The sequence below is a fragment of the Drosophila teissieri genome, chromosome 3L, assembly GCF_016746235.2.
Source record: "Drosophila teissieri strain GT53w chromosome 3L, Prin_Dtei_1.1, whole genome shotgun sequence".
NCBI classification, from domain to species: domain Eukaryota; kingdom Metazoa; phylum Arthropoda; class Insecta; order Diptera; family Drosophilidae; genus Drosophila; species Drosophila teissieri.
In genome coordinates, this window is record NC_053031.1 from 19,815,266 (window position 1) to 19,829,598 (window position 14,333).

General features: G+C 43.5%; 5 protein-coding genes across 13 annotated transcripts; 3 read left to right on the forward strand and 2 right to left on the reverse strand.

The window, feature by feature from the left end:
• Positions 1-283: 283 nt before the first annotated feature.
• LOC122616012 (transcription initiation factor TFIID subunit 6) lies at positions 284-2,619 on the forward strand. Of its 5 annotated transcripts, none has more exons than XM_043791241.1 (5): positions 284-1,254; positions 1,320-1,489; positions 1,548-2,003; positions 2,112-2,355; positions 2,399-2,619. In XM_043791241.1, the coding sequence occupies exons 1-5, from the start codon at positions 370-372 to the stop codon at positions 2,441-2,443; spliced, it is 1,800 nt and encodes a 599-aa protein (XP_043647176.1). In that variant the 5' UTR covers positions 284-369; the 3' UTR covers positions 2,444-2,619. The 5 variants fall into 5 exon arrangements, with proteins under 5 accessions (XP_043647176.1, XP_043647173.1, XP_043647177.1 ...); XM_043791238.1 differs by having other exon boundaries at positions 2,412-2,619; XM_043791242.1 differs by having other exon boundaries at positions 2,112-2,349.
• A 303-nt stretch (positions 2,620-2,922) lies between these two features.
• On the forward strand, positions 2,923-4,434 carry LOC122616016. 2 transcript variants are annotated; one of them, XM_043791246.1, is made up of 3 exons: positions 2,923-3,206; positions 3,271-3,289; positions 4,056-4,434. In XM_043791246.1, the coding sequence occupies exons 1-3, from the start codon at positions 3,003-3,005 to the stop codon at positions 4,370-4,372; spliced, it is 540 nt and encodes a 179-aa protein (XP_043647181.1). In that variant the 5' UTR covers positions 2,923-3,002; the 3' UTR covers positions 4,373-4,434. The 2 variants fall into 2 exon arrangements, with proteins under 2 accessions (XP_043647181.1, XP_043647182.1); XM_043791247.1 differs by having other exon boundaries at positions 4,071-4,434.
• Positions 4,435-6,137: 1,703 nt separating this feature from the next.
• Positions 6,138-7,794, reverse strand: LOC122616017 (general odorant-binding protein lush). 3 transcript variants are annotated; one of them, XM_043791250.1, is made up of 4 exons: positions 7,772-7,794; positions 6,732-6,947; positions 6,516-6,666; positions 6,138-6,444 (listed from the first exon to the last, which is right to left on the reverse strand). In XM_043791250.1, the coding sequence occupies exons 2-4, from the start codon at positions 6,888-6,890 to the stop codon at positions 6,356-6,358; spliced, it is 399 nt and encodes a 132-aa protein (XP_043647185.1). In that variant the 5' UTR covers positions 6,891-6,947; positions 7,772-7,794; the 3' UTR covers positions 6,138-6,355. The 3 variants fall into 3 exon arrangements, with proteins under 3 accessions (XP_043647185.1, XP_043647184.1, XP_043647183.1); XM_043791249.1 differs by lacking the exon at positions 7,772-7,794 and adding an exon at positions 7,525-7,686; XM_043791248.1 differs by lacking the exon at positions 7,772-7,794 and having other exon boundaries at positions 6,732-6,953.
• A 146-nt stretch (positions 7,795-7,940) lies between these two features.
• On the forward strand, positions 7,941-10,046 carry LOC122616014 (trypsin-1). The gene is made up of 5 exons (XM_043791243.1): positions 7,941-8,394; positions 8,553-8,701; positions 8,759-8,895; positions 8,974-9,553; positions 9,637-10,046. Exons 1-5 carry the CDS (start codon positions 8,307-8,309, stop codon positions 9,907-9,909), a joined length of 1,227 nt encoding a protein of 408 aa, XP_043647178.1. The 5' UTR covers positions 7,941-8,306; the 3' UTR covers positions 9,910-10,046.
• LOC122616010 (lon protease homolog, mitochondrial) lies at positions 9,907-13,793 on the reverse strand. 2 transcript variants are annotated; one of them, XM_043791236.1, is made up of 9 exons: positions 13,334-13,793; positions 12,947-13,202; positions 12,430-12,829; positions 12,244-12,373; positions 11,879-12,183; positions 11,399-11,821; positions 10,615-11,343; positions 10,363-10,552; positions 9,907-10,302 (listed from the first exon to the last, which is right to left on the reverse strand). In XM_043791236.1, the coding sequence occupies exons 1-9, from the start codon at positions 13,679-13,681 to the stop codon at positions 10,066-10,068; spliced, it is 3,018 nt and encodes a 1,005-aa protein (XP_043647171.1). In that variant the 5' UTR covers positions 13,682-13,793; the 3' UTR covers positions 9,907-10,065. The 2 variants fall into 2 exon arrangements, with proteins under 2 accessions (XP_043647171.1, XP_043647170.1); XM_043791235.1 differs by having other exon boundaries at positions 12,430-12,883.
• Positions 13,794-14,333: the final 540 nt, after the last annotated feature.

Here is a 14,333-nt window from a genome sequence, read left to right on the forward strand (position 1 = left end):
AAAATCAGTACTGAAATATATAAAATTATTATAAAGAATACATACACAGTCATATATTAATTGTCAAAATAATTATCTGGGGAAGCAAATATATATACGTTTATTATATTTCATATGGTCTCAATTAACTTAAGCTTTGTACAAAGGTACTATTAGTTTTTAAGCTATTATAGCTAAATATTTATCATAAGAATGTATTTCTTTACCTGAAATCGAAAATAGTCAAAACATAACGTGAGTACAAATCAAAGTATGGCGGGGAAAATAAAACGACAAAAAGTCCGAATAGCTAGATTTTAGTTCGCGGTGTGTACACACTGGCCGGGCAGCTCGGCGAATATTATTTGTTTATTTCTAAAAACCTGGAAAATGAGTGGAAAACCGTCCAAATCAAGCAGCGCCTCCAGCAGCATGCTGTACGGCTCCAGCATCTCGGCGGAGTCCATGAAAGTGATTGCGGAAAGTATCGGAGTGGGCTCCTTGTCAGATGACGCCGCCAAGGAGCTAGCGGAGGATGTGTCCATCAAACTAAAAAGAATTGTGCAGGATGCGGCCAAGTTCATGCACCACGCCAAGCGGCAGAAGCTCTCAGTGCGAGACATCGACATGGCCCTTAAGGTCAGAAATGTGGAGCCGCAGTACGGCTTCGTAGCCAAGGACTTCATTCCATTCCGTTTCGCATCTGGCGGAGGACGGGAACTGCACTTCACAGAGGACAAGGAAATTGACTTGGGAGAGATTACATCCAGCAACTCTGTAAAAATTCCCCTGGATCTTACCCTGCGCTCCCATTGGTTTGTTGTGGAGGGAGTACAACCTACTGTGCCCGAAAATCCACCTCCGCTCTCGAAGGATTCTCAATTCTTGGACTCTGTCAATCCGGTTATTAAGCTGGATCAAGGCCTAAACAAAGATGCGGCTGGCAAACCCACCACCGGAAAAATCCACAAGCTGAAGAATGTGGAGACCATTCATGTGAAGCAATTGGCCACCCACGAGTTGTCCGTGGAGCAACAGTTGTACTATAAGGAGATCACCGAGGCCTGCGTGGGATCGGATGAGCCGCGACGCGGTGAGGCCTTGCAGTCGCTGGGATCCGATCCAGGCCTGCACGAAATGCTTCCCCGCATGTGCACCTTTATTGCCGAGGGAGTTAAGGTCAATGTGGTTCAAAACAACTTGGCGCTGCTTATTTACCTCATGCGCATGGTTCGTGCGCTTCTGGATAACCCATCGCTGTTTCTGGAGAAATACGTAGGGAATTTTTTATTTCATTATTGTTCTTTGTTTCTCATACAAACGATGTTGTCTCCGCGTAGCTCCACGAACTGATACCCTCGGTGATGACCTGCATTGTCTCCAAGCAGCTGTGTATGCGCCCGGAGCTGGATAATCACTGGGCCCTGCGAGACTTTGCCTCCCGACTGATGGCCCAAATCTGCAAGAACTTCAACACCCTAACCAACAATCTGCAAACCCGCGTCACCCGGTAAATCGCACCCACTCAAAGTTAATGACTCTTTAACATGCATTTTCCTACCCTTCAGCATCTTTAGCAAGGCCCTGCAGAACGATAAGACGCACCTGTCCTCGCTGTACGGCTCTATTGCAGGACTCTCAGAGCTGGGAGGTGAAGTCATAAAAGTTTTCATCATTCCCCGCCTTAAGTTCATATCAGAGCGCATTGAACCTCACCTGCTCGGCACCTCCATCAGCAACACTGACAAGACCGCAGCAGGCCACATTCGCGCCATGCTTCAAAAGTGCTGTCCCCCTATTCTCAAACAGATGCGCTCCGCCCCAGATACAGCGGAGGACTACAAAAACGACTTTGGCTTCCTGGGGCCGTCGCTGTGCCAGGCAGTAGTGAAAGTTCGAAATGCGCCCGCCTCAAGCATTGTAACCCTGTCATCTAACACGATCAACACGGCACCCATCACGAGTGCAGCCCAAACAGCAACAACCATCGGACGAGTGTCCATGCCCACCACTCAGAGACAGGGGTAAATATAACGTTTTATATAAATGTTAAGTAAGATATTCTAGTCTTTTACCATGTCAACATATATTTTTATGCCCATACTAAGCTGTTGAATTTTTATTCTTTTTAGAAGTCCCGGAGTCTCATCCCTGCCCCAGATAAGGGCCATTCAGGCCAACCAGCCGCCGCAAAAGTTTGTGATAGTCACCCAGAACTCGCCGCAGCAGGGCCAGACAAAGGTGGTGCGCCGTGGCAGTTCCCCGCACAGCGTGGTGCTCTCCGCGGCCTCCAACGCGGCCAATGCCTCCAACTCGAACTCAAACTCGAGTGGCAGTCTACTAGCAGCTGCACAACGGAGCAACGAGAATGTGTGTGTTAGTGCCGGTAGCGAAGCGCCAGCAGTTGATGGTATAACAGTTGAATCTTTCAGAGCACCCTAGACGCCAACTCGCTGATAATTGAGACGGAGATTGTGCGCGCACCGCCCGAGCTGGACGATCTCTCGCATCTGGAGTAGCCAGCTTAGTTCGTAGTCCACATTATCATTTCGTATGCAATAAGACAAAGAATGCGGGATCCAACCTCAAAACTATGTAACCACACTTATAGAATGAATATTAAAACAAATATTTCAACAAGTTTCGTGTAAACTGGTTTTGGTTCTCCTTAGATTTTAAATTATCTTAACTTTGGCAAAAAAAAAAAATAGTATTTTAGGAATCCTCATCGGAATATTAAGGTACAGTAAATTACAGTTGAAATCAAATCTTTTTTTTTTTCTGTGCAAATCCACTGCTCTTCCACCCAAAATCGAAAGCTTGCCCACGCAGTCAGCACGCATGTGCGGGTATGGGCCCCCAAATGGTTTGCTATTGATTTCTCCAGGGCATTCCTGGGTAAACGCACAAAGAGCTCTGCTGAACACTCCTTGTAGATACCCATCGCAGGACAGGCAAAGCTCGGAGCGGTTCTGACTGGATTTTCAAAGAATAAAGCGGAATTCTCAAAAAACACAGAAAAGATGCATGCCAGATTTGCGGATCCCGAGCCAGCGTCCCCGGACAGCGTGGATGGAATCGAAACGGAGTCACTGGAGGCAAGGATTGAGGCCTTCAAGCAAAATACCCACAACATGGCCGCGTTGCGGGAGGCGCTCGACGATGTGCTCCTGCGGGCTGAGACGGAGGCCAACAGGCGAGCAGTAGAGAGCCAGAAATCGCAACAGGTTGACCACATATATTTAATATTCGTCTTCGAACTAACTGAAACACTTGTAACTTCCTTTGCAGGGCAAGGAAAAACGGCCGAGTAAGTATACGCAGTGTGGTTTAGTACTTTTCGCTTCTTGGCTATTTGGATAGTGTATGGCTTTTCCCTATTGAGCACTTCAGCAACCCTTCACCAAGTGCTGGCTGCTGAGTATGCTCTTGTGCACAAATCGTTTTACTTTGTCTGCGAAAATCGAAGCAGAGATAAGGGTTCTACAAATATGCCTTGAGTAAAGACCAGGCTTAAGAATTTTTTTTTCGAGGACTTTCGCGGCATTGAACTCGGTTGTCACTTAAGAGGGCCTATATGCTTAAAGTTGGTTGATGAGATTTAAAACTGAAATATTGGAAATTTTATGTCAGTACCACAAAAAAAGCAAGAAAATCAAATAGTCAATCTTCGCGCTAATATCAATAATACAAACAATTTTCTGATAAAGATAACCTCCGCGTAATGTTAATTGCATTAGCACTTCTTAAGTTTGAAAAGGGCTGAGCTCTGAACTTCTTAGATATAAATGGGATGCTTTCACCGGTGGCGGAAACAAAATGATCTAACTAACTGATGACTGGGCGACCTTTTTGGGCCTTCTCAATGGTTGTTGACAGGTGGCAATTAAAATGGAGGAAAACAGATAATTAATAATTAACAAATGCACTCGCACGCCATTTTCACCCATTTTCCAACCCAAGCCAGCTCGATTGCATGACCATATTTTGTTGCACTTAACTTGTATTTTGCGTATCACTGATCTTTATTTCCGTATTTTTGTACTTTCTGCGCCTCGCATGCACTAATCTCTTAGGTTTCGCCATACCAGATTTTAAGAACGGCAAGGTGGTGAATCGCGCCCGAGGATTCGTGGTGCGGATCTTCGATGCTATATGCAATTGTGCCAACAACAATGCAGCGGCGGCCACGACGCGATTCAAGCTGAGAAGCAACAGCGGCGGCGGCGGAGGAGGAGGTGGAGGAGCCAGCGGAAATGGCAAGCGACAGCAGTCCCAGGATGAGCCAGAAACCCTTGTCCTGACCAAGAAGAAGCTCGCTGGCGAAGGCAAGAAAAAAAAGGGAGTCAGCATGGCCGATGACGTTCAAGCCGGCGTTCGACTGATGGACTAAGCCAGCAATAATGGCTATTAGTTGGCCATACAGTGGGAAAACATAATCAAAATACCACCAGCCCTCCCTAGACACAACTTTTACTAAGCAATCGTTTCCTGTCATCCTACCACTTTAAAGGGTCTTGTCCTTCCGGACATTTTCTACGCTCAAACGTCTTAAGCACAAACCAACTTCCATGTCTTCCCTGAAGACCAAGTAAATGGTATAAGATTAGAAGGCCTGCAAGGAATCTTCAAATTGCATACAATTTCCTGCGGAAAACTGAAACAGGGCTGATGGAAAAGCTTTAGCTCTCTACTTTATTATTTAATATACCTAAATGTGATCCCAGATGGTAATGTTAACAAAAACTCAACTCGAAGCACAAGCAACTTATAGGTTAGTTATTAAAGGAGAAAAACCCTCTACGACATATGTATACACTCTCCATCTCTCAAAAAACATTCTATCCCACGCACAACACAATCAACGGCATTACACAATCCCAATGGAATCAAGGGCTTGCCTAAAAACGAGCATGTCGATCTCCACCTAATATTAACTATGATATATCAAATTATATACTTATATGTGTATGACTAGGTGTGCGGAACCACCAACCTATTTAGATGTGTGTGTAGCAGTTAAAAATATTTTCAAACCAGCTAAGAAAAGGTTCAATATACAAGCATTAATGTGTACTGATTTTATATACAATGTACTAACTACTATATACGTGTGAAGGTTATTAGACTCTTAGTTGTTTACACAAACCACCGTCTAAACGCCGCACAGGTTTCCTCGACATCCCATCAACGTCATCAACTAAATCCACACACACGCTCTAATCGGATATATTTTTGTGAGACCCTTTTTGAGAGATCTATAACGACACTACTCTATACCGACCCGAAATTTAAGATATCGAATACGATGAATACGTAGCTAACGAGAGAACTTTGTACGCAGATTTGCAAGGCAACCATTTTTTGTATACGGTTTTGCATTTATTTTGTAAACTCTAGAATGCAAAGATCTCCCTAAGTTTGAATGCGTTGCTAAGCCAGTTGGGTATTTATAAACTACAAAATGTATAAGTGTGCGTTCTGCAAACATAAAACCGTTGTATTTAGTTAATAATATCAGCAATAAACTATAAAATGTTTGAAATCAATGAGGTGTTCAAATATGTGTTTGTCAATATATAATTATACACGTTACTCGTAGAGAAAAACGGTATACTAGATTCGTTGAAAAGTATGTAACAGGCAGAAGGAAGCGTTGCCGACCGTATAAAGTCTGTATGATCGCTGAGATCTCAGGAACTACAAAAGCTAGAAAGTTGAGATTAAGCATACAGACTCCAGAGACATAGGCGCAGCGCGAGTTTGTCGATTCATGTTGCCACGCCCACTCTAACGCCCACAAACCGCCCAAAGTTGCCACGCCAACACTTTTGAAAAATGTTTTGACATTTTTTTTTTTTTGTATTAGTCTTGTAAATTTCTATCGATTTGCCAAAAAACTGCTTGCCACGCCCACTCTAACGCCCACAAACCGCCAAAAACTGTCAGTGCTGAAAACTCTCCTGCGCACTTCCAATAGTTGAGTAACGGGTATCAGATAGTCGGGGAACTCGACTATAGCGTTCTCTCTTGTTTTAGTTTTAATTTGATCAAAATCTGACGACTTTGTCATAGGAACGTGGGATTAGCCGAAAAATTGAAAGTTGGATTAAATAATAAAAAAGAAATTATATATTCTTCTTATTTTAATGGGCATATATAAGCTCTTTACATATTAAGTAATTTTGGTTTTAATTGAATCAACAGCGTAAGTAAGGGTATACGCTTCGGCTTTTCTGTCATCGCTCAGGTTAAGATTACAAGGATTTCTCAATTTAATTTGTTGATTTAAACATACACATGATTTACACAGAATTCGTCTAAAAATTGGTCATTAAAGAATAAACCTGAATAAGCTTAGTTCCCAAGAACTTTTTTAAGGCCACATGAACCTTCCATCGGCATTTTCGGAGAAGCACTTGGCCGTTTGGTAGACCCTCTCGCACGATTCCTTGAATAGTTTATCTGCGAAAATATATAGATATATTTATATGTATATACGTGCAGCTAAGGAAGGTAAATGTAAGTGTAGTTACGCGTATCTCTGCAAGCTTCTACGGATTTCCTGGACATCTCCATCATTTCCTGGGGTACCAGATGCGGAAGTTGGGCCAGAGCCTTGGCAGCGTTGAACTCCCCCTTTTTATTCACAGTGCCCGCCATCAAGGACACGCACTTTGTGTAGCACTAAAAGGAAGAAGGATTTTATTAAAAGCAGCTATCACTGCCTAAAAAACGCGAGCCGCGCTCACCATGAGATCCTGCGATGGCGGAAAGCTGAAATCACCCACGCGAAGTCGATCGAGATCTTCTGTTTTAAGCTTAAACTTTGGCGCACAGCCATTCCGGATCATGTCTAGCGAGGTCAAAAACTGGTCCATCGTCATGGCCACTCCAGGTTCGGGAAGCATGAGTATCAGCACTTGCAGGACGATCGTCAAAACAGCGGAAGAGCGTCGTCTCCAATGCTTCATGGTGGCAGATAGCAAAATACGTCGAGAAGCCATGTCGTGGGAGCGTTTTATAGGTGGTCATAGTGGCAGGGAAAGGTGGTAATTAAATCGGAGGGTTTGGTAATTAACTAACGCACTTGCACGCCATTTGACTTGACTATGAAGTTGTATTTGCACCATTTTTATGACATGAGAACACTTGAATTTTAGAGATACCCGCTAAATAAATATTAAATCAATTTTAAACCAATTGGCAGGAGAAGGTGGGCAAACAATTCACAGAAAACTTTCGAGGATAGGTTCAATTTTAAACAAAAGTGCAAATCAAGTACCCAACCTTTATAAATAATAGAAATTCAATAATAATAGAAATTAAAAGTTCTTTCGAAATAATAATTATCCTAATATATTATTTTTAAAATTTTTCAAGGATATTTTTGACTATTTATTGTCCGCTTTCCATTTTAAACATATTCCTTAGTACATTTATTTGTTTATTCGTCTTATATTACAATGAAATAATCTACCAGCTGGAGTGCACCCATTCCATTGTCTTTGCCCTCTAATAAACCAGTACTATTATTTGTATTACCTTCAAATTAAAATGTTAAACGGTTAAGTGTTAAAATCATGACACGGGACTTGTAAATTTCTGCAGAGACAACAAAGTTTATATTGCAAATATTTTCTCCGATTCCGGTTCTGCCATGCAATTGATTTATTATTACTGCTTTGATGTGCAAGCGTCAAAATGCAATTAAATAGTGAATATATCTTGAGTACTTATAAAATCTTCCATAGTATTTCGGAGATGATACTTCTATGGAATCAAAACCCACCGAACCGGATCATTTGCGATGCACATCACGTTCTCCTCGGATAATACAAACTGATCATCATGGGCACTACTTTGCCCCTGGCAACATGTTGCCAAGCTATTGCCAGCAACATTGAGATAATACGAACAAAAGTGGGCCTAAGCTAAGCTCATTAGCATTAAGGGGACCGCGTCTCAGTGGCTCGCTTTTCGCCCTGCAGATAAGCCAAGTACTCGGACTAACTCGGAATATTATATAATACTTAATAAATAAGTGGCGGTTCCCATCCAGAAAGCTTTTGCCCGGGAACTGTCGCGAGAGACGCGAGCTGCCTGAGAGCCACTTTGTTAGCCAGGAAAACCCAATAGTGACAACGCATTGAACAAGTTCAACATCTGTATCCAAGGCAAGTTGTAAGTTGAGCCGATCCGAGTCCGGCTTCCATATCGGAACAGTAGCTTTCGCTGCTGGAGAACTGCAAAAAACAGAACTGATTCAGCGGCCAACGGAAGCGACACGCGATTAAGTCCCAGGGCACTCGCGAAAATACCTCAAAATGAAGGCCTTTTCTTGGGCATTCGTGACATTACTGGGCTACATCCCGCATTGTACAGTCGGCAACACTTTATCCAGTGACTTTATAGGTGAGTTAAGCATAGGTTATGTTTGCTCTCTGAATTACCCAGAAAATCTGCCAAGTCAAGATGCAGCTAATTGCCATATTTATATCGGAGTTAAATCGCTAAGATTATTTCACCAAAATAATTGTTATTTTTATCACAAATTAATATATACCACATAGATCTTCTCGACTTTAGCGATAATGCTGAGTTTCAATGGGGGGAGTCCGAAAATCAGGTATACGAAAATAGCACCGGGGAAAACCATGTCGTGAATTTCCTCTCCCGACATCGCCTAAACAAGCGGCAGACTCCCACCTCGCAATTGCTGGTAAGTGTGTCTCTCCTGCTTACATATCGGTATGGTTGCTATAACAATTAACCGCAGGAAAACAAGGATTACGGATCATGTAGCACTCCTTTGGGGGAGTCCGGACGATGTCGCCACATTATCTTCTGTCGCATGCCAGAACTGAAGAATGATGTCTGGCGTTTGGTCTCTCAGCTTTGCATCATTGAGAAAAGGTATGTACCCTTCTTCCAGATGGCTTGGCAACCTTTAAGCGCTTAGTTAAGTAGACTTAACTTATATTTTAACTTTAGCTCCATAGGCATTTGCTGCACTGACCAGTCGACGAGCAACCGATTTAGTCCGCAAGTCGTGACCAGTACGGACGGGGATGAGCCGCGTATCGTTAATAAGCCGGAGCAGCGAGGCTGTGGAATCACCTCCAGGCAGTTTCCGCGGCTCACCGGTGGACGGCCAGCCGAGCCAGACGAGTGGCCCTGGATGGCTGCCCTGCTGCAGGAGGGTCTGCCCTTTGTTTGGTGCGGTGGGGTCTTGATCACCGACCGTCATGTGCTTACTGCCGCTCATTGCATCTACAAGAAGAACAAAGAGGACATCTTTGTGCGTCTGGGCGAGTACAACACTCATATGCTTAATGAGACGAGGGCGAGGGATTTCCGGATTGCCAACATGGTGCTCCACATCGATTATAATCCACAGAACTACGACAATGATATTGCAATTGTCAGGATCGACAGAGCGACTATATTTAACACCTACATCTGGCCAGTTTGTATGCCCCCCGTGAACGAAGATTGGTCAGACAGAAACGCCATTGTCACCGGTTGGGGCACCCAGAAATTTGGCGGACCTCATTCTAATATTCTCATGGAGGTGGGTCAAATTTTAAAGCTTATATTCGATTAATACACAGGGAAGGAAATATATGAGAAAAAATGAATTTATCCTAACTTCAGGTTAACCTGCCGGTTTGGAAGCAGTCTGAATGCCGGTCGTCATTTGTACAGCACGTTCCGGACACCGCTATGTGCGCTGGATTTCCGGAAGGAGGTCAGGACTCGTGTCAAGGCGATAGTGGAGGTCCACTGTTGATGCAACTGCCCAACCAACGTTGGGTCACAATCGGCATCGTGTCCTGGGGCGTCGGTTGCGGACAACGGGGTCGCCCGGGTATCTACACTCGAGTGGATCGCTACCTGGACTGGATATTGGCTAACGCAGATATCTAGAATATACGCAGTACTATCTTCAGTTCGATGGTACAGTCAATTTACTTGGCATTAGGATTAACAAATGCTATGGTCTAAATACACTAATTAACCTGATAACGATCGATATTTATAAAAACTATCAACACCCGTTACACCCCCAAGCTAAAGCTAAGACTAAGGCCATGTTCCCGACTTGGCAGCAGCCGCACTGGAAACCTTCTGCAGCGGCTCCTGCTCCACAACATTGTTGGTTGTCGTTTCGGTTACATCAGTAAACGCTATCTTGTATACGTCCTCGTAGGTAGTAGCAAAGTGAACCTCTAGGCCTTCTGTAATGTACGTGGGCAACTCCTCGAAGTCCTTCTTGTTATCCACAGGCAGGATTAGACAATTCACCCCACTACGACGGGCCTGAATGAAAGATATTTAAGATGTACACATAAATAGCCCATTTAATTATTTTTTACTTACTGCAATCGTCTTTTCCTTAATACCACCAACGGGTAGCACTTTTCCCTTCAGGGATACTTCACCCGTCATAGCGACGTCTTGGCGCACCGGCTTCCCAGTAGCCAAGGAAACGAGAGCAGTAATAATGGTGATGCCAGCACTGGGACCGTCTTTCGGTGTGGCACCTTCAGGAACATGAAGGTGAATGTGTCTGTAAGAGAAATATTTAGAATAACAATAATATTAAAATGAAAAGCAAAAATAAAAACTTACTCTTGCTCTAAGAACAAGTTATTGGGTTCGAGCGAATACAAAAAGTTGCGCGCCACCGTTAAGGCTATTTGAGCCGACTCCTTCATGACGTCTCCCAAATTGCCGGTGATGTGCAGCGATCCACCAACAGCATTCGGATCTGCTTTCGCCCCCTGGCGTATGTGACGTCTTGAGGTTTCGATGTAAAGCGATGACCCGCCCATGGCCGTCCAGGCCAGACCCATGACTACACCCACCGGTGTTGTCGCGTACATGCGATCTGAGCTGAAGATTTGTTTACCCAGGAATGTGGTCAGGTTATCAGCGTTAACCGGGAAGTGCTCGCCTTCCTTCTTGACCAGTCGGAAGGCAACCTTGCGAATAACTTTCTCGATATGCTTTTGAAGGTTTCGCACCCCGGATTCCCGGCAATAACTGCGGATCAGCATGTTTAAGGCATCCTCGGAAATGTTGATTTGCTTATCCGTCAAACCACAGTCCTTCATTGCCTGTGGCATCAGATACTGACGAGCGATGGCAATCTTTTCTTCGGCAACATACCCAGACATCTCAATCAATTCCATGCGATCTCTTAACGGCTCGGGTATAGTGTCGATCACATTAGCTGTGCAAATAAAGAGCACTCGCGAGAGATCCACTGGCACATCGAGGTAATGGTCCAGGAAATTCGCATTCTGCTCGGGATCTAGTAGCTCTAACAATGCTGAGCTAGGATCCCCCTGGTAGCCCCTGAATTAGTCATTTATTAGATTGCAATATATCGTGATGTTAGCTTTTTACTTACTTGCCGATCTTGTCCACCTCGTCGATTAGTACCAGAGGATTTTCAATCTTGGTCTTCTTCAGGCACTGAATCAGTTTACCCGGCATGGCGCCCACATAGGTGCGCCGATGACCCTTGATCTCGGCCACGTCTGTCATTCCGCCCACACTGAAACGGAAATACTCGCGGTTTAAAGCGCGAGCAATGGACTTCGCTATGCTTGTCTTTCCCACACCAGGCGGTCCATGAAAGCATAAGATTTTGCCCTGCGTCGAGCCCTTTAGAGAACTGACGGCAATAAATTCCAATATACGCTTTTTGATATCCTCCATTCCATAGTGATCGTCATTAAGTATTTCAGTGGCCTTCTCCAGGCAGAGATTTTCGGTGCTGATAACGCCCCAAGGTAGGGAAGTAAGCCAGTCGAGGTAGTTTCTTGTTACACTAAAAATAAAGAAACATATAAACTAAGCTAAATTGAAAATATTAAAAAGTACTCACTTAAACTCGGAGCTGTGACTTTCTAGGAAGTTCAGCTTGGTGAGCTCTTCGTCAATTACAGTCATAATGGCTTCGGGAACCACTTTATCCTTCAGCTTTTCGCGGTACTTTTCACCAATGGCATCCTTGTCGTCTTTTTCGATGCCCAGTTCCTTTTTGATAACTTTCAACTGCTCCTGGAGTATATATTTGCGATGCTGCTGCTTGACTTTTTCCTCTACTTCGCGTCCAATTTTTTGTTGCAGTCTAGACAGTTCCAACTCCTTTTTGAGCAGAGTTAAGGCCAACTGTAGACGTTCTGGGATCTGGAATAATGATACATATATAATATATATATATTTTCGATATAAGTTTAGTTAAATTACATCGGTTTCCTCAAGGATTTTTTGCAGCTCAGCTGGTTCTCCAGCGGAAAGGGAAGCTCCCAAATCACACAGATAAATGGGGTTGTCGACAACTCGTTGATTTTGATGCAGCATCTGCTGTAGACTCTCCCTGGAAAGTATAATAAATAATAGATAACTTGGTTTATATATAATATTTGGACATACCTATACAAGGGATTCATTGTGATTATGTCCCGAAGAGTCTTAATTATCTCCTGAGTTAATGCCTTCACCTCTTCGGTTTGTTTATAAATCGGTTGCTTAACGTTTTCCACTTCTACAATTAGAACAGGTTGGGCGCTCGGCGCAGATTGACTGGCATTTCCTTCCGCCTCAGGTTCCACTTTCTTTCCTTCTGTTGAAGGCTTTGACGAACTCGATGACTCGACTTTGCCTGATTTCAGTGGCGGCTCTAGAGTCTGGTTTTGTGCTAGTTCTTCAGCGCTCGCCGATTCACGTGATTTTCCGGTCCGATTCCTGGGTATTCGGCCACGAGGCTTTCGGGCTGTGTCGGACCTTGATTTTATAGGCGTCGCATCCGCTTGATCAGTGCTTTGATCTTCAGCTGGGATTTGTAATTTTATATTAAATAGAGGATAATGCAAAGTTGTCATTTTCACTAAGGGCAGAAACATACGTCACATATCTGGGCGCTTAGTGGGTGTGTGGAAAAAATGCTTACCGGGCTTAGGAGGTGGCACGTCCTCTACCACCTGACCTGTTATTCGAATACGACGGTGAGCCACCACAACCATGCGCAGCTTATCACCCAGATCCTGCAGTTCTTGGATTTGGGCAAATGTTCCGAGATTGTAGACATCATCCAAATTGGTGATAAGCTCTTCTTCGCCATCAGTTTTTTTAAGAAAGACGCCCACATAAGGTTGATTCAGCTTGACTTTGCGACGCAGCAGATCCATGATTATGGGATTGGATACCTAATTACACATCAGATTTTTTGGAACCGAAAGAATTTAATAGTATTATATTTTTAAGGCGTACTTTTAAATGATCTAAAAACTGGTTAGAAGCCTAATATACCACTGCGTCCAGTGACATGAAACCATACCTCCACAATCTTCATGAAGCGGGGAAAGAGAGGATTCTTGCGCATGGCCAACAGCGGGACATGTGGCCACACGTCCGGCACCGCCACAGTTGCCGGAAGCTGGGGATCCCGATCGGACATAAGTTCGGGTCCCTGACTCTCCGACATAAGATCCTCGTCAGAATCATCCCGCTTGCGACTGTAGAAGCGCTGAACCATCAAATTGGCTCCGTGGAATCGCTGGAGACGCAACGACCGATCCCGGCTGTATTGCATCAAGGAATTCTGGACGGGACCATTCCGGGTCCACACTGACGCCGAGGCGATGCCCCGCATCATGGGGCGCACTCGGATAGCGCGGGCTAACATATTGACAGCAATATCCACTCGCAATTTACTTAGAAATAACTAGAAATGGTAGAAAAACAATTTGCAGTCCAAATGTGTGGTGAGTGATTATGTGACGGCTGGTGAAATGACAGCGGCTGGCAGTGCTGCAAAACGATTTTGTCTATTGTTGCACAGTGGTACCGGTGAAATTACAAAAATTTATAACAATATGCCAGGGAACATAACTAGTAGCACTATAAGCATTATTGCCATCATGGAAATCATTACCTAAATATATTTCAAGAAAACAGATATAAAATTATACCTAAGATGAATAAAATGTTATATGCAAGTCGCGTATGTTTTTTGATTATTACATTTTAAAAAATATGTATTTTTAAAATGAAATACTGCCTTCTAGACGTTACCACACTTTCAGAAGTGCAAAAATCCCTCGGAATTTGTTTTTGTTCAACAGCGCACGACAGCGTGTTAAGATGTGTTATGTTAACAATTATGTTAACAATTTTTTTTTTTATTTTATATTTTGAATTTATTTTATTGGATTTAGTTAAACGGACACAAATGTAAAATAAATAAGTTAAATACATAAGTAAAATAAATAAATATAAAATAAATATTATTTTTTGGGTAAATTTGTAGATTATATTTTCCACAATTTTGTGTTTTA

Coding starts and splice junctions, on each gene's coding strand:
- LOC122616012 (XM_043791238.1), top strand. CDS start 370: ATGAGTGGAAAACCGTCCAAATCAAGCAGCGCCTCCAGCAGCATGCTG. Junction 1,255..1,319: donor CGCTGTTTCTGGAGAAATAC/GTAGGGAATTTT, acceptor GTCTCCGCGTAG/CTCCACGAACTGATACCCTC. Junction 2,356..2,411: donor GGAGCAACGAGAATGTGTGT/GTTAGTGCCGGT, acceptor TGAATCTTTCAG/AGCACCCTAGACGCCAACTC.
- LOC122616016 (XM_043791246.1), top strand. CDS start 3,003: ATGCATGCCAGATTTGCGGATCCCGAGCCAGCGTCCCCGGACAGCGTG.
- LOC122616017 (XM_043791248.1), bottom strand. CDS start 6,953: ATGAAGCATTGGAGACGACGCTCTTCCGCTGTTTTGACGATCGTCCTG. Junction 6,667..6,731: donor CGCCATCGCAGGATCTCATG/GTGAGCGCGGCT, acceptor TCTTCCTTTTAG/TGCTACACAAAGTGCGTGTC. Junction 6,445..6,515: donor AGAAGCTTGCAGAGATACGC/GTAACTACACTT, acceptor ATATTTTCGCAG/ATAAACTATTCAAGGAATCG.
- LOC122616014 (XM_043791243.1), top strand. CDS start 8,307: ATGAAGGCCTTTTCTTGGGCATTCGTGACATTACTGGGCTACATCCCG. Junction 8,395..8,552: donor TTTATCCAGTGACTTTATAG/GTGAGTTAAGCA, acceptor TATACCACATAG/ATCTTCTCGACTTTAGCGAT. Junction 9,554..9,636: donor ATTCTAATATTCTCATGGAG/GTGGGTCAAATT, acceptor TCCTAACTTCAG/GTTAACCTGCCGGTTTGGAA.
- LOC122616010 (XM_043791235.1), bottom strand. CDS start 13,681: ATGTTAGCCCGCGCTATCCGAGTGCGCCCCATGATGCGGGGCATCGCC. Junction 13,203..13,333: donor GCTTCATGAAGATTGTGGAG/GTATGGTTTCAT, acceptor ATGTGTAATTAG/GTATCCAATCCCATAATCAT. Junction 12,374..12,429: donor ACAATGAATCCCTTGTATAG/GTATGTCCAAAT, acceptor TATACTTTCCAG/GGAGAGTCTACAGCAGATGC.